A 13,738-nucleotide genomic window follows, 5' to 3' on the forward strand; every position below is an offset into this window, starting at 1 on the left:
TCTGCTCACTGACCTCTTAAACTGCAGTTCCTGTTTGGCGGTAACTGTCCAGATTAATGGGACATTCCTGCAGGGGGTGCTGACTTAACACAACATCTCATTACACAGCAAACTTAGAATGGATACTTTCCAGGGTTCATTACTTGATACATGGAACCATATTCCACTCTTACTTGCTTTATCTTGTCCCTCGTGGTTCTGTAGGTTTTACAGCAGCAAGAATGTAAACTCCTTTACCCCAGGAAAGAGGGGCAGAGACCAGAAAATAAAAACAAGAACAGATATAAGAACATTCTACCATGTGAGAAACTATCTTTTCTGTACATTATTTTTTTTAGGTTTAATAATGGCAGCTGATCTGCTTTGATCATCATTTTTCTCTGTAACAGTTGACACCACTCGAGTGCAAATCAAGGAGGCGGATGCTGACGTGCCAGGCTCCGATTACATCAATGCTAACTATATCCGAGTAATCCCCTCTCTTCGCTCGTAATACTTACATGTCAATCTAAATGTCCAGCTTTTGCTGGGTTACTGGAACTGTGATCAAAAATTGTACACACTGCATGTTCTCTATAATCCTGAGCATCATCTTTATCGTTGTTGTTTTTTTTCATTTAGAGCATGAATGAAGAAGGTCGCCATATGGATGAAGGTAAAGTGTTCATCGCCACTCAGGGTTGCCTTCAGAACACCGTCCTAGACTTCTGGAAAATGGTGTACCAGGAAAACACTCATGTTATTGTGATGACAACCAAGGAGATGGAGAGAGGACGGGTGAGGTCCAGCACTGGATGAAACTATTTTATTTATTTTTGTAGATTTGTCGGTTATAAGATTCAATTCACAAGATCAAAAAACGCACAGCGCATATATTGCGAAATGCAAAAAAAAAAAATTTATTATTATATTGTCTTAATTTGTTCATGTAACATTTTTGCTTTATTAATTATTTAAAATAAAACTGGTGAAACATAAATGTAATAAAAATGTATATACGCATCAATGCTTAATTTGAGAAGTACTCCATTTTAAAATAACAACAAAATATTTAAATTCAGAACACCACTATTTAACTAAATGTACAACATAATTTTTCGGGAGGGGGACTAAAAACGTAAATTTATTTCTGTAGAATAAGTGTGTGCGGTACTGGCCGGACTTAAATTCAACAAAGGAGTTTGGGAAGGTGTGTGTGAAGAACATTGAGGAACACACAGCTCAGGACTACATACGGCGAGAGCTTGAAGTCACGAGTCTAGACAGGGTAAGATCACACACTTGTGACAGTTGAGATGGCGGTACTGGAGGGAAGTCATGACCTTTGACCTTTTTGTTTATAGTAGCAGAGAACCTTCTACATCACTTTAGTGACGTGTTGCGGTACATTTGTGTACAAATGCAGTTAAGATGCAGTCTTTTTTCTTAATTTCGTTTAATCTAATGAGTTTTATTTTTCATCTGTAATAAAGAGAGAGTCTCCGAGGTGTATCTGGCACTATCAGTACCTGAGCTGGCCCGATCACGGTGTTCCCAATGAACCTGGAGGAGTCTTGAGCTTCCTGGAGCAAGTCAACAGAACCCAGAGCGCTATTCCAGAGAGTGGACCGATAGTTGTTCACTGCAGGTATAGCACACCTCACACAGTGTGGTTTTGAGAGTGCCATACTGATAAAGAATCGCTTAACTGAGTGGATTATATAAGATCAACATAGTTGTTTAAAAATATAACATTTCCCCCCATAATTTCCATTTGTCATTCCAGTGCAGGGATTGGAAGAACAGGCACAATTATTGTGATTGACATCCTTATCGACATCATAAACAGACAAGGTAACTGTTTTATACGAAATTATCTCTGTTATGAATGTCATGCCTTAATGATAAAAAATAACACAACTTTACTGACTCTCTAAGGGTTGGATTGTGACATCGACATCCCAAAGACCATCCAGAGAGTCCGCCAGCAACGATCCGGGATGGTTCAGACCGAGGCCCAGTACAAGTTCATCTACATGGCTGTTCAGCAATACATTGACACGGCTCAGAAGAGACTGGAAGAGGAGCAGGTGCTTACACACTTCATTTCACCTGATAATAATGTGACAAATTCACTGACGGAATGAAATCTCAAGGCTTCTTTTGGATTCGGCTCTCACTTATTTTTTAGGACTGTCAAAGTATATTACTTAATGTATACGAAGAGTTTGAGAAAACATTAAAACTTTTTTGTGCAACTTCTGCTTAAAATTAAGATTTCTCCATTGCTGTTTGATAGATAAAGTAAGCGTATACACCACCATTCAAGATTTATGGGTCAGTAAGACTTTTTAAATCTCTTATGCCCACCAATCTGCATTTATTTATAAAAAAAATACAGTAATACTGTGAAATATTGGTGCAGTTTAAAATAAAAATGTTGTATTTGAATATATTTTGAAATGGAATTTATTTATGTGATGGCAACGCTGAATTTTTAGCGTCTTTAGTGCCATATGATCCTTCAGAAATCATTCTAATATGCTGATTTGGTGCAAATCAACAACATTTCTTATTATTATCATTGGTGAATTGGTAGCTGCTTTATTTTTTTGTGGAAAGCATTAAAAAATTGTAGGACTTTTTGTTGAATAGAAGGTTAAGTATTAAGTAATTTAAATGCATTAGTTTATATTTTATATATTTATAATATTATTATTTATTTTTTTTTGCAGAGGAATAAAACAAAGGAGAGAGAGTACTCTAACATCAAGTACCCACAGATGTCAAATGCCAGAGCCAAGCCGAACATGAGCTCGTCTCGCTCTTCATCTGTGTAAGTGCTGGTTTCCTGTGTTGCACCCTAACACACACTTTGAAAAATGGCCCACACAGTTTTGTTACAGGAAAACATTAACTGAGTTTCTTTAGGTTAACTCTACTATCTCCTACACTTCCTCAATTCTAAAGGTATTTATTGCTAAGTGAATCATTTTCCGTCAAAAGGATTCTGACGCTGTTGTGAGTTAGGTTAAATAAAATAAACAAAATATGCAACTTCATATCAAGACATACTACGTATATGTTTGTATTTAACTGTGTCAGTTTCGATTTTGTAGCATCCTAATCGAATGGATTCGAATAGTATTTCCATTCCTGTTTATTAACTCTTCCACAGAATGAACGATGACTCTGGTGTTTATGAGAATTTGAACATCAAAAATCCAAAGGGCTCCACCAGCAGCAATACCAGGAGATAAGCCGTGTGGGCTGCTTTCTCAGGGACTCTGGGAGTATGTTTTTCCACCCTCGCTCTCACAGTGTTACACATTGCTGCAGCCATGCTTATGTGCACACACACACACACACACACACCTGCATCAAGGCTGTTGGAGTAGAAAGACACAAACAGAATGAGTAGGAGAAAGACAGTAAGGAACAGATGGGGGTGAGAGTTGTGTCTTTGTTGCAGCCCACCATCAGAAAAAGTATAATTTTACAGAACAGCACTGTTTACCAAATGGCCTTGAAAATAACACCATACTTCAAAGAATATGCAAAACTATCGATGTTTTCAAAGGTTAGCATGCTTTTATAAACAAAGTAATAGATCAAATACAATCTATATAATAATATAGTAAAACAATTGTAAATTATAATAATATAAATTCAAATAATAATAATTTTGTTTTTTTTCTTCATGTTTTCATTCTTTTTTTGTTTGTTTGTTTTAAATAAAATTATATAATTTTTATTTTGACATTTCTATTCATCAAACAAATCCTTATAATAATAAATATTTCTTGAGCACTAAATCGGCATATTTTAAGGATTTCTGAATGATCATGTGTCACTGAAAACCGGAGTAATGATGCTGAAAATTGCAGAATTGCCAACACAGGAATTTATGACATTTTAAAATATATATTAAATGTGTTATTTTAAATTGTAATAATTTTTCACATTATTACTCTTTTTGCTGTATTTTTAATCAAATAAATGCAGCCATTACTTTTTTGTGACTGATGACTGTTGGGTATTTAAATAAGTACCTTTTTTTTAAATAGATTTTTACTTTGGTCCCACAATTCACAGGATTAGGAACTATTCATAATATTTATGTTATCTATGGCTTTGTTTACGCTGACAGCAAAAATCCAAATGTAGGCACAGAATGAAAAAAAATGAGTTAGTTATGGACTGAATAGTAAAGTCATATCTACATAGTCATATCTAAAACACTCACTTGTCCATAAAGTGGTCCGATCTTTCTCCTCTTTCCATACTGACAACTTGGCAATCAGCCTTTGTAAAAAAAAAAAAGAAAAGTCATTTGCCATCTTGCTGACGTCTACATCATTAACTATAACAACCAGTGTACAGAAGATACACCAGATAATGACTCCACTGCCTGAACCAATGCATCAGATTTGACCATTTGCAAAAGAACCAAGACATATGAGTAAAAGTGGAACCCCTTATTTAAAGAATGCATCTCTAAATGTTCTCGTTCTTCCCTTTGCAGTTCCAGCAGAGGTACTGTGTAGAAGCACCTGATTACAGCACTGGGGAGTGGGGGGGCACCAGCAGCACCTACGCTGAGACGAAGCCCCCAGCCGCTCAGCTAGAGAATCCACCGAAATCTCCAACAGCTCTCTTCATTTCCTGACTGACTACGTCTGAGAAACTCACACTCCAAAACCAAGTGCCTCGACAGCAGCCGAAATTGTTCTCGCAAAGGACGCGTGACTTGGTGCTTTCTCCCCACTTCTAGTCTAACAAGCCTCTCTACACTGCACTAAGCTACATGATGGTTTGTACATGTGTGAAATATATATGAAATATGAATATTTACACTCAGTGACGTAACTTTGGATGAAGCTGCGCTCTTTCCATGCTGTCTATGGCTGTTTCCAGACCTTGCTTTGTCTACTGGATGTCGTCTACTGTAACCAAAGACCTTTGATATGTATCTCACAAGCAGTGGTTATTTGCGCTCTGCTGAGTGATGCTCGTGGCACGGTGTTATAAGAAGAAGAAAGTTACACCGTCCTGCCTCAAGGATCCCCTCTTTTCTTTTCAGAGCACATGGGAGGTGATTGGTCAAAGTTCGACCAATGATTTGGATACCTTATGTAAGTAGGTGTTTTAAATGGGCTGTTTTGGTACAGTGTGGTAGAATCTATACAGTATGTGCCAATTAGCAGCCTGTGCATCATATTCATAAGAGCTTCTGCTTTGATGCTTTTTTTTATTGAGCATTGCCTCCAGGCAAATGAACTGTTGGAGGAAGTCAAGTGCTACTGTCAATCAAAGGCTTATCAACCAATCAGGCTGCCTCTTCATCAGCGGGCTCCTCCCTTGTATGGCTATAGGCTTTATTGTTCTGAAAGCATCAGGTTAGCCTTTATAAGATAGGGTTTTGTTTGTTTGTTACTAGTCGTTTTGTTTGCAACTATGATTCCTTTAGTGCTATTTTATCGTGGGATATTTGTGAATGTGTTTATGAAATCTAGGCCTGGCATTTTTTTGGTATAATGCATTTTTGACTATATTATTCCACATTTTTCACCTAAAAGACACATTAAGCTCTTTTATCACATATAAACAGGGTATGTGTTTATTGCTGTGTTATAAATAGCCCGATAAAGCTCTTTACGTCAATAGCGGGTTGTGATTGCACCGAGGCCTTCGAATGAAAAACGTCAATTGAAAAACTTGGTGTTATTGAACATCTACAATGGAAGGGATACGTCAGGATGTCGAGCGAGCTGTGGACATGAGTGGCATTTCGCTGGAGACTTTAGCTAAAACGGAGACAGGCCAGATGGCCCACTGCTAAGATTAAAGAAATAGATTTGTTTAGGGCGAAAAAAGTAATTTAAAACATGGCCGTAATCCACACATAGCTATTATTAGGTGAGGTCAGCAGTGATGTCATAAGATGTTATACGTACACTACCAGGTCAGAAAGGGTTTATTTTTTGGTTAAGAAATTAATACTTTTATTCACCAGGGTTGCATTCATTTATCAAAAGTGATAATAAGATGTTTATTTGAAAAGTTTTCTATTTTAAATGCTGTTATGCTGAAAAATGAATCAGGTTTTCCACAAAAAATTAAGGAGCACAAACTTTTTTAACATTATGTGATGATTAAAAAATTTCTTGAGCAGCCTGGAATGTTTTCTGAAGCATCATGTGATACTGAAGACTGAAGTAATGGCTGCTGTGCAATTACATGAAGGAGGTCATATATGCAGCCTACAGTATGTCTGGTCAAATATTCAGCCTTGGTGAAAAAGCGTAAAAAAATCTTACAGACCGAAAACATAAAAGTAGTGTACATCTTGGCTTAGATAAAGCAGGGCATAATGTACAGTATGTGATTAATCAGCCTCTGACTGTGAATGTGGTGTTAGTTTCGGCCACATGAGGGGATCTGTGATGTCACGATCTGAAGGGCTACCGTACATGTTCAGAGGGAGGCCTGGGTCTGCTTTTTTTGCACTTGAATGGATGAGATGTTTGGGTTTTATACTAGAGAACCAGTTTGCCAGACCGTCCATGAAGTAAAAGCTATGTCACTGCATATGATAATCATTGTCCTTGGAATGACTGACTGGCTGATTGAATGAATTTGGGATTTATGTACCTGATCATGTGACATTAATGTACTACTGGCATCTGAAAGCTGTTTGTCTGCTGTTTAAATTGGTTTTATTTTTACCTCTGTAAAAATAGGTCAAAAATCGAATGGCATATTAAGACTTGAAATTCAATTTGAACTGCTGCAAGGTATAGTGTCTATGGCTGTCAGAATGTCCTTTTGTTTGGAGGTATATATATAATGGATATTTTTTGTTGATTTGCCATCAGTGTGGTGTTTTGCGTTATAGATCAGTTATTTCTTTTTTTTTTTTTATTGGGTCAGTTGTTGATTTGTTGCAAACTGTACATTTCATTTGTTCGTTAATACATTGATGGAAATATTCACAGCCGTTTAGCATTTGACGATGTTAAAATGTTTTATTATTATTATTACTTCTACTATTATACAAAATATCAACAGTTATAAAGCTATCTGCTTGCATTATCACAGTTTTCAAGTCTTCTTTTTAAATTTACTTGAATACTGTATTGATGGGCTTTTATAATCTCAGTTGGTGATCAGTCGGTTTGATCTGAGTTGTGTCGTGCTGATTGTCCTTGTGTGATAAAGACTGTGTTCCCTATTGCACTGGTTCTGCCTCAAATGCCTTTTGCCCTGAAAGATAAAGCTGATGTTAAGACTTGCATCTCAAATAACAATACAGGACTAGTTACTGCATAATAAAGTATACACTGGGAACTTTCTACTAATTGTCTTTGACTCATTTCACCTTGCTCCAAACAAACATTTTATTTTTTTTACTTCATTCCCTCTTTATCAATTCCTTATCTCTTTAGGCTTTAATAACATGTTTTTTTTTTATTTATTTTTTTTATAAATACACCTGGAAGTAGGAAACTGATAATGCATCCCTAAGAAACACACACAGTGCAGGAGTTTACATTGGTGTGAGTGTTTTCAGAGCACTCGTCGCCGCAGGGTTTAGGTTTCAGGCGGTTATTCTTTGAGGCGTGTCCGTTTAACCGTCCCAGAGCAGGAAGTGATAAATTAGGGCCACGTGAACCTGTTTGCTTTTCCTTCCCTTTGTCTGAGTTATCAGCAATATCATGAATATTGCACCTATTAAAACTGAAAAATATTTCATGACACCATTCCTTGAACTTCCTCATGCGGTTCACAGCAACGATGATTTATTTTTTGTAAACAGGATACTCTTCATGAAATGTAATACAATCAGATAAAATATATACATCAATGTACAAGTAAATTGGATGGAGTTGCGGCCACATTTACTGTTTCTCATGGGCAAAGTCCAATCATTTCATTAGGACAAATTTACAAGTTACTTTCAATGACATCATTACACTACCGACTGCAAATCTGCACCAGAACTTCCCTAATGTGTCTGCACTTTGTATCGGTTTTGCTTTTGTTTTGTAAAGATTTGTTTTGATCAATGTTGATCATCGATCAGTTTTGTCACGCTCCTTCACATGATCCCAATAACAGTTCTTCGGTCTTCACCACAGTCCATCTGCATGCTTGCCTTTAGTCCTTTAGCACCCAGCAGGCTTTGCACAAAGGTATGGATGTAAACTGACACCAGTCATCTTGATTTAGCAAGTCCAATATCCATCTAGACGTGTCTGTCTGACTTATACATTGACTGTAGTAGAAGAAGGTGTGGTAGTAGATATCTGCAAGTTCTGGGGCGCACAACGCATGGAGCCCGTCGTGACGATGCACTGCAGGGGCCACAGAACGATCCCCAGCAGCAGCATCATGAGGAATATAAAGAGAAGCAAACGCTTCCAATCCATCAGCCGTTCCAGAAGCCCAAGTCGCGGTCGAGTTTGGGAAGAAGAGATGGCGCTTTGTCCACTGGCCCCAATATCGACACAGATGCAGAATGCTGGCACGCCTGGAACACCTATTGGTTGTTGGTAGCACAGTCTATCCCCATCCAGCCACACAGGCTCCTCTTGCTGCTGGTGGACGGGCAGGCGACACAGCACCTCCTGGCTGGTGGTCAAAGCCGGAGGCCCCCTTTTTGGGATGGTAGTGGGCTGGCGGCAGAAGGGGCAGGAGATTTTAGAGTTTTGGGGGTCCATGGAGGTGGTCATAATGCGGGAGAGACACTCGAGGCAGAAGGTGTGAGTGCAGTCCAACTGTTTTGGCGTTTTGAAGACGTTGTCGTAGGTGTTGAAGCAGATGGAGCACTCGGGATGAGAGCTCACCCTGTCCAGGTCTGTTTCTAGTGGGACCACCTGGGTGTGCCACAACACATGGCTCGGCTCCATTTCCCAGGAATATGGCCTTCCACGCTCTTCCTCTTGTGGATTCACTGGAACAAGCAAGACAAACATCTCAAAATTGCTCCTAGATTAATTCCATAGGCTCTAATGCAAAACTAGGGCACAGCTTATGAAGCACACATTTACTGCCAGGGGATTTATGATTGTTTGCATGCGGACCGCACTGAGAATACACATTTGTATGGACATTACAGTGCAAACAGAAATGGGCCACAGAACAAGTCCAAGCAAGAAAGATGGATTATTCATCATGCCTTTGTATGATGCCCTTTAAAAAAAAAAAAACTAACTGGGACTTTGAGTTGGTCATCGGTTCGACACGGAAACTTGTTACAGTGTATATTCACTGTTACAAATTGTATTGTGTTGATTTGTTTCACACCATTTGCCCTGCTGCATTTCCTTGCTTTAGACCATACCCTCTTAAATATAAAGGTGAATAAATGGTTTTTGTAACCTTTTAATCAGTTTTATTGTTATTATTATTATTATTGCTATTCTGTTCTTTGGAGTTTAGTTCCTAAAAGCTTTTCAGACCAATATACTGGTTTCTAAATATACTGGTGTTTTCTTAAGATGAGAAAAAACTTTAAAAACCTTGGAACCTTTTTTTTTTCAAGAGTGTATAGGGTTCTTGATTTGCAATGTGGTTCTTTAGAGATCAAGAGTGTTTTTTAATGTTGCATTATTGGTTCCTCAGATTTTTTTTTATTTATAATTTTTTTTAGCTTTTTAAAACAGCAGTACATAGATATTTTTTCTGAAGAACTAAATAATAAAAAAGTTCTTAAAATGGTTTAGTAAAGAAGTGTCTTATCAATAGCCATTTTCTATTTTTTTTCTTTTTTTTTTTTTGCTAGAGAATAAATGTTTGTAAGGCTCTGTGGCATTAAGCTGTAAAAACTTTTTGCTTCTTATTATAATCTACTTTAGGGATGTACAGAAGTTTAGTAAAGGTCAAACACCCGTGCTTACAATGTTAGTAAGACACAGACTGCTTTGTAGTCCTTTTTCTGCCAACGTCAGCACCACTGTCCTTCAAAAACCCTTTCAGCACACTAAGGCTCTCTAAAAGTCATCGCTCCACTAGTCTTGCCATTTGGAGCCAAGAAGAATTTTATCAACAAGGTGACTCTACATTGTATAATACAGTGAAGTATTTCACACAGCCCATCCTGAGCTAAATAATATGTGCTTCCAATCCAGCCTCTCTTTCAAGTGGTTTTGTGCCTGCACAGGTTCAGGTGGGGGTTTGGTTGAGAGCAGATGGCCTGTTCACAAACCCTGCAGGGCAGACCTATTTGTATGTGTGTGTGTGTGTTTCTTTCTGCATCCCTGCACTGCACAATGCTCCTGTTTGTTCTCCATTATATTGGTCTGGCTTTGGCATTCCTGGACAACAGGCCGGTGCCCAGGCAGCCAGTCTCTCAGCACTGTGTAAAACCCCCCAGACTCCGAGCCATGGCCTCGAGAGCACCTGCGGCCCGAGTCCTTTCTGTCTATCTCCTTTCATGATCTCCTCTTCAACGCAAAACTGTTTGACCACCATTAGTGCACGAGTTAATGGTTATTCATTAACTCAACCGCCTCCGTTGATCCCCAGGCAAAACAAACTAAGGGCTGACAATGTTCTTGACCTGATTCTCCTTCCCCTTGCACAGCAGGCCCTGATGATTGAACTTTCACATGGCACTCTTAAATCTACAGACCCTCTGTTTGATAACAAGAGCCATTAGGGAAGATGGGGAGGGGTTTAATTTGATTTAATGTCTAGGTGGAAGCCCAAGGACAAAACTGCAGTTAGCAAGCTAATGCACAGCCTATGTGCTTTTGTCTGGGAAAGGTCATAAACGGTTTAAGTGAAGCCCTGTTGACCCCTAGGTTTTGGTCTCTCTAATTTCATTTGCATGTCTGTTTTGTCATCAGTACTGAAAATGACCCTGAGAATTTAACATTTGAAATGCATTTTTAATCTATTGATATATGCATTATACTTTAAACACTTAAACACTGCAAACATTTAAGTGTGCACAATATATTGCTACCACACTAGTCCTCAGTCAATTTCTTTTAATATATATATTTATTAGTCTACATTGGATATGCAATTGCTCATGCACTTTAAAAATGCTAATAGTTTAATGGTAGACGTTTAAGACTCACACCTGATGTTTTTCGCAAAAATCTAATTGAATATCCATTTTCTGCAATGTGCATTATAATACTGAGATGCGTAAATTCGCTTGTATTTAAAGCTATTTGATTTTTTTTATTGTATTTATTTTTAATTTCAGATCCCTAACTTTTTTTTATTTTAGTCTGGTTTTATAATCAAATTTTTTTATTGTATTGTTATGCATTTTATGAATTGTACACTCTGCCAGAACTCTGAGAACAATTTGTGTGCTCCACTTTGACTTGCAGTAACTTCACTTCGCTCTCCAATATTGTAAATCCTCCTCTACATCATTCTCCCGTCTTCTCAAACAAGATTAGAATCACACAATAGGCAGTTAAAGTTAACATCCCTTTGGGCATTGAGTAACCCATCCAGTTTTTCTTCACTTCAGTTCTATTTCCAAACGGCTGCCCTTCCGTATATCAGCCGAAGAACTGCCACATGTGGCCGACAACTACTGCACATGTTCTTACCTGTTCTGATAACTTGAGCTCTAGTTTTCTCCCTGTTCCAGTGTTCCCTCTTTTATCTTCTCATCACTTCGCCTCCCTAAGGACACAAATGCATTATCAGAACTGGAGCTGTCAGCAATCCTCTTGATAATGTAGTGTCCACCTCTCAGGAGTCTGTTAAAAGTGGAGCTGAACGCAGGTGGGCTGCCTGTGCCTGCCGCGCTCCTTCTGAGTGTCTCCTGTCCACTCTCACCTGCCTCAATCTATCCACTCTCTTTCAGCACTCACTATGGAAATGACACTGATAGGCAGGAACAATAACACGGCCTTGAGGGAGTGCCAGAGACGGGGGAGGCGGAGGGTTGGGATGAAGGCAAGAATATTCATAGTATAACATTTTCATTCTGTTCATCTGCACATCCTCTTTTTTTCTTTCTCTGTTGTTCAGTCTTCCACCGATCATTTCCCAGCATGCTGCATACTTTTATGTAATCTGATTGGTTTGTATCATCATTAGACTTCCAGGAATTTCAGAAATACCAAAACTTAGATACAATTCAGCATTTTACATTTTCATTTAGCATTTTATCTTTAGTAAACCGGCATGTCTTCATATCTATAACTCGGGTTGCTCAGTAAAATATATCAATCTATTTGGTAAGTAGTTTTAAATGTCGGTCTAGTCAGAGAAAGCTAATATAACAGCAAAAGAAAGATTGTAGCCTTAGCGAGGGTTGACAAATGAATGGTTATATCCTAACATTGTCTCATTTTTATATGTGGGTTATCGTGATAATTATTATATGAACTCCTCTATAAGATATTGTATTCATGAACTGAGCTAGTGCTTCTTTATTTGAGAGTTGTGTTACTGGTTAGCATTAGATAAACAAACAATGTCAACCATAAAATCACAAGGTATCATTTACTGTTACTGTGATTTGCCACTTCAGTTTTGGTTACATTGTTATAAGGAAGAAATTGAGAAATTAATAAAGCATCATTAAAATGAGTTAAACTGGCTTTAAGACTTTATAAGATGAGAATATTTAGGAATACTTGCCACCGATGACTCTCTTGTACTGGTTATTGAGCAATACTATGGCAAAAAGAGCAGGTTGAGTTCATAGTCAGGCATGCCACATAATAAAACATTTAGTTTACACCCTACGGAAGCCAGACAGCTGTCAATAACAAGCCAAACGCACAGAGAGCAAAAGAATAATCAATACATCAACTATCTGTTCATACTATCATGTGAGTCGACCCATAGGAAGTAAACAGACAACGACAACAAAGTACTTAGAATGAGCCAAACCGATGGTAATCTGTTCATCTATTATAACCTAATCCCCAATATATCGAGTCCTCCACTTTCAGACTCTTGTCATTCCTCTGCATCACATTCCGCAGGAATGTGGAGAATGCATGACCGATACTTCTCTGATGGACGCATGATCACACAACAATGCTTGCCCAATTACCTGTGAAACACTGATGGAGCTAAATAAAGGCTCCGTAGCTGACTTCAAATCAGTGGTGAGGAACATCAACGCCCTCTAATGCAAGAAAATCCATTTATTTCTCAGAATTGTTGGCAGTAACATCTTGTTGTTTAAATCTTCAGTCACCTGAAACCACCCATCTAAAGGTGTTTCGGATTCAATCCTGTGTTTAATTATTACATCTCCTTCAAAAATCATTATGTATTTGCCTCCAAATTTAATTACATGATACAGGTGATGAGATATGATGCAGTTGCCTGGACCTGAATCTAAAAATAGTCTGAAAATAGCAATCAGCTGCTGTTAACATTCAGTGCACTTTTTTTTTTAATGAAACAAAAAAAAAAAAAACTCTCTCACTAATGAGGATAAATGATCCATTCCTTGTAGTCATTCATTTCACAATTTATTACCTAAATTAATTACACTTGTGAAATATTTCCCTTGGGGTCCAAAGTTAAGAGCTCTGTTCTCCAAATGTGTTTCAGTGAGTGAGAGCCAAGGTGCATGTTTGGCATGTCTTGTGATCCACTGATCCACATAATAATATAGTAGGCCAATCTCATAATGGAGAAAATGTTATATGGACCGCATGTGTCAACCACACAAACTCTGCTTTGGACTTGTTCTAACCAATCTAACTAATAACAGCATGTGGATCGACAACTTCAGAGTCGAGGGGGAGTGTGTGTTTGT

The 13,738-nt window shown here is 38.1% G+C and overlaps 2 protein-coding genes across 5 annotated transcripts in view; one reads left to right on the top strand and one right to left on the bottom strand.

Moving 5' to 3' along the window:
- ptpn11b (protein tyrosine phosphatase non-receptor type 11b) overlaps window positions 1-7,334 on the top strand; it is a 28,064-nt gene extending 20,730 nt beyond the window's left edge. For 3 of the 4 annotated variants that reach the window (XM_026241832.1, XM_026241831.1, XM_026241833.1), the window contains exons 7-16: window positions 205-301; window positions 390-469; window positions 622-777; window positions 1,136-1,267; window positions 1,473-1,627; window positions 1,766-1,833; window positions 1,918-2,069; window positions 2,715-2,815; window positions 3,158-3,272; window positions 4,505-7,334. In XM_026241832.1, coding sequence (XP_026097617.1) covers window positions 205-301; window positions 390-469; window positions 622-777; window positions 1,136-1,267; window positions 1,473-1,627; window positions 1,766-1,833; window positions 1,918-2,069; window positions 2,715-2,815; window positions 3,158-3,239 — 1,023 coding nt within the window. In that variant the 3' untranslated portion in view covers window positions 3,240-3,272; window positions 4,505-7,334. Of the gene's footprint in view, window positions 1-204; window positions 302-389; window positions 470-621; window positions 778-1,135; window positions 1,268-1,472; window positions 1,628-1,765; window positions 1,834-1,917; window positions 2,070-2,714; window positions 2,816-2,910; window positions 2,950-3,157; window positions 3,273-4,504 lie in introns of all 4 variants that reach the window. The other variant, XR_003279627.1, reaches the window with a different exon arrangement.
- rnf223 (ring finger protein 223) lies at window positions 6,890-11,965 on the bottom strand. Its single transcript, XM_026241834.1, has 2 exons — window positions 11,559-11,965; window positions 6,890-8,935 (listed from the first exon to the last, which is right to left on the bottom strand). Exon 2 carries the CDS (start codon window positions 8,889-8,891, stop codon window positions 8,247-8,249), a length of 645 nt encoding a protein of 214 aa, XP_026097619.1. The 5' UTR covers window positions 8,892-8,935; window positions 11,559-11,965; the 3' UTR covers window positions 6,890-8,246.
- Between the last annotated feature and the right edge of the window lie 1,773 nt (window positions 11,966-13,738).

The sequence above is a fragment of the Carassius auratus genome, unplaced genomic scaffold (assembly GCF_003368295.1).
Source record: "Carassius auratus strain Wakin unplaced genomic scaffold, ASM336829v1 scaf_tig00000254, whole genome shotgun sequence".
Lineage (NCBI taxonomy): Eukaryota > Metazoa > Chordata > Actinopteri > Cypriniformes > Cyprinidae > Carassius > Carassius auratus.